Here is a 3043-nt window from a genome sequence, read left to right as displayed (position 1 = left end):
AAAAAAAAAAAAAAAGTAAGTAGACTGAAGTAACTCGGTAAAGGTAGGGGTAAGAATGTCAGGTTATATATCTAGCTAGGAATAATCCAATTTATAAAAGTTCCTATATTTAGGGACATTTGTTTAGTTTGTTTGGGCAGTACTTGGATACAACTCAAGGCCTCGAGCTTGTCTAGCCTCAGACTTAGGTTCCTAAACATTGGAAGACTTTGTGCCTAAATGCTTTAGAAGAACTAGGAAACTGTATTACAGAACCTAGACAATTTCTATAAATGGCAGTAATTCTGTGTAGTGGAGTCAGATGGGCCAGTATTCCTACCTCTGTGTTGTCTCTGTGTTTTCTCCTCTAGCAGTCTTTTGCTGCTTTTAGGTGAACTGATGAAGGCATGTCTATAGTGTATATGTTCTTTTATGAAAGTATAATATTAAAGTCATCATTGTGTCTAAATAGAGATGCATATTTTTCATCTTCTATGAAAAATGTTATCTCTTTAGATAATAACTAAAATATGTTTAAGTATTTTATTAATATTAACTAAACACAATTTTCAGAAAGCATAATAAAGAATAGGTTTCTAAAATATACGTGTTCTTTAATACATCAATAATATATCTATTTTTATTTCTTCATTGAGATAAAGTCTCAACTCTATAGCCCAGTATGGCCTCCAGCTCACCATCTTCTTGCCTCAGATTCCCAAGTCCTAGGATTATAGATGCATGCCACCAATGCACAGCTTCTATTTGCCCTTTCTATAAAGAATATTGAATGTGAGAATTCATTTCAAATGAGTCACCGTCCTAGCCCTTTATTCCTTCACACTTTCATTTTGCCTTGTACTGAGTATACAGTGTGGCTCTGCGAATAGTTTAGTAAAAATGTTCATTTTAATAGTAGCGTTTTTCACCAGCTATGTTCCAGTTATAATTTCTATGTGTTTTATGGACATTAACTCATTAAGCCTCACAGCACCTTATGTGCTGGTATCCCTGCGTTATGGCTGGGGACACTGGTGGAACAGAGGCCATGTGAAGTAAAGGACATGGCTGAGATTCAGACATGGGCAGTTGGCCACTGGAGCCTGTCCTCTGAACAGTGTGCTGTGCCGCTTCCCAGTATTGCTAAAGCAGGAACAGGAAAGGTGGCGTGACTCTATGGAGTTCATGCTGAAGGGCATGAAGCAAGGCAGAAAAGGCTGGGTTATAGTCAGTGATGCGAATAGTAAGAATGTGTGTATTCCAAGTGGCATAACTTCATCAGTTTTATTACTTAGAAAACTTTGGTTCAAGGAGGTTACCATTTGTCCAGAGTGCAAAACTGTGAACGCACAATGCTTAGAGTGGAGCCAAACCAGAAGAAACAGGAAAGAAGCCTCCTGAAAGTGCTCTGGGGAAGTGGGTGATGATTTGTGTCTCCAGCTCTTTGATTGCTGTAATGAATGCCTTGACTAGAATTCGGAACTTGGTAGAGGTCATAGAAGGAAAACCAAGAAAAGTAATGGTTCATTAGAAAATCAACTAGCAATGTAGGGAAAATAAACATTTGGTATAAATAAGAGATTTCATATAATGTGGTCTGCCCAAATATTTATGAGTTCATTTTAATGGGATCTAAGTTGTAATAAAGCCTCAATATGGTAAAGTAAATAGAATACTTCAAAGTTATTATCATGACATGGCTATACTCCACAAGCTATCAAAAACTGATAGCTTCATTCTCTTACTGGGTTTTTGCTAAGATTAAACATTTTTATCATTTCCTTTATTTTTCCTTTTGTAGATCGGAAACTAATTTCTTCTGACTATTACATCTGGAATTCTGAAGCTCCTGCTCCAGTAACATATGCGTCATTGTTGCCATGATTTTCTCATGGGATTTATTTATTTCTTCAAATGGGATTTATGTGATGTAACATTCTGTATTAGAATCATAGTATTTTTATTTCTTACATGTATTCATATAACCTGTGACTGAAAAACCGCTAAATGATTTCTTTATCCAAACATTTATATCTGATGTCTTTAGTCTGATACAGTGTGAAAAAATTTATTCAAGGCTAATGTCTCCCTTTCTTTGTTGCCCTCTGATTTCATGCCAGTGTGACTCAGGACATATGAAAGTAGTGATTCATTTTGACTGAAGACCAGTCTTGGTCTCCATGCCATATGTTCCTTCCTGGATCTGTGGCAGGCCTCCAGGCTCAGTCCCAGCCAGGACAGGCCCAGCCGTGGCCTCCTGTGGGACAGGCTGTGCTAATCAGTCAGAGAGTCCTTTCCTTAGTAAGAGCTCAGCCTTCCCCAGCAGTCTCAGGCAGCTGTCCTGTGGGTTGTAGGGACCTACAAGGAAACTGTGCTTATCCAAACCTCAGCAAGCAGCATGCTAGTTCAGAATAGCCATGATCTGGTTAAATAATCATGAATCCTTTCTTTGAAAGCAGAGATACTGCTCAAATAATAATCTGCTCTTCATCACATCCCTCCTCCTGGCCAATAAAGAACCTGCATAACTCTATTCAGTGTTCTTGAGCTACTCTTCTGGGCAGGATCACTGTGCAGCTGAGGATGACCCTGAATCCCTCTCAAGTGCTGGGATTTCAGTGGTGTATCACCATGTCCGGTTTGTTCTCCGCTTCTAGGGAGCAAATTCAGCTTCATGCATGCCAGGCAAGCCCCCTCCCAGCTGAGCTATGATGGTAACCCAATAACCCCTCTCAGGCTCCTTTAACTAACTTAATAATCTGCCCGAATGACATCTTTAGGGTACCAGGCGACCAGGCTGCAGTACTTCAGAAGAAGAGCACAGTGGTCTGTGATTATTCAGTGTCCTTGGACAAGGTTTTAAAAATAATTCTAGCTATTATACTCTTTTTTTTTTTTTAATTAAAATCTGTTAACGAATGAACTCAGGTAAACTCAAATGCCCTTTCATGGGTAAAAAGTCATTTACACTAATTTAACGTAGCATATGTTTCTTAAGTCTGCCCTGTCATTTTCTTGATCCCTTCAAAACCATCTACCATATTCTTTATCCTCTACCTATTTC

The 3043-nt window shown here is 38.7% G+C and overlaps 1 protein-coding gene across 1 annotated transcript in view; it reads left to right on the top strand.

Moving 5' to 3' along the window:
- Ap5m1 (adaptor related protein complex 5 subunit mu 1) overlaps positions 1–3037 on the top strand; it is a 29962-nt gene extending 26925 nt beyond the window's left edge. Inside the window, exon 8 of the mRNA XM_005355350.2 lies at positions 1781–3037. Within this exon, the coding sequence (XP_005355407.1) occupies positions 1781–1863 (83 nt within the window). The 3' untranslated portion in view covers positions 1864–3037. The remainder of the gene's footprint in view (positions 1–1780) is intronic.
- The last annotated feature ends 6 nt before the right edge of the window (positions 3038–3043 follow it).

The sequence above is a fragment of the Microtus ochrogaster genome, chromosome 17 (assembly GCF_000317375.1).
Source record: "Microtus ochrogaster isolate Prairie Vole_2 chromosome 17, MicOch1.0, whole genome shotgun sequence".
Classification (NCBI taxonomy): Eukaryota; Metazoa; Chordata; class Mammalia; order Rodentia; family Cricetidae; genus Microtus; species Microtus ochrogaster.
The sequence above is the reverse complement of the archived record's forward strand: the minus strand, read 5'-3'. Positions and strand labels throughout refer to the sequence as shown.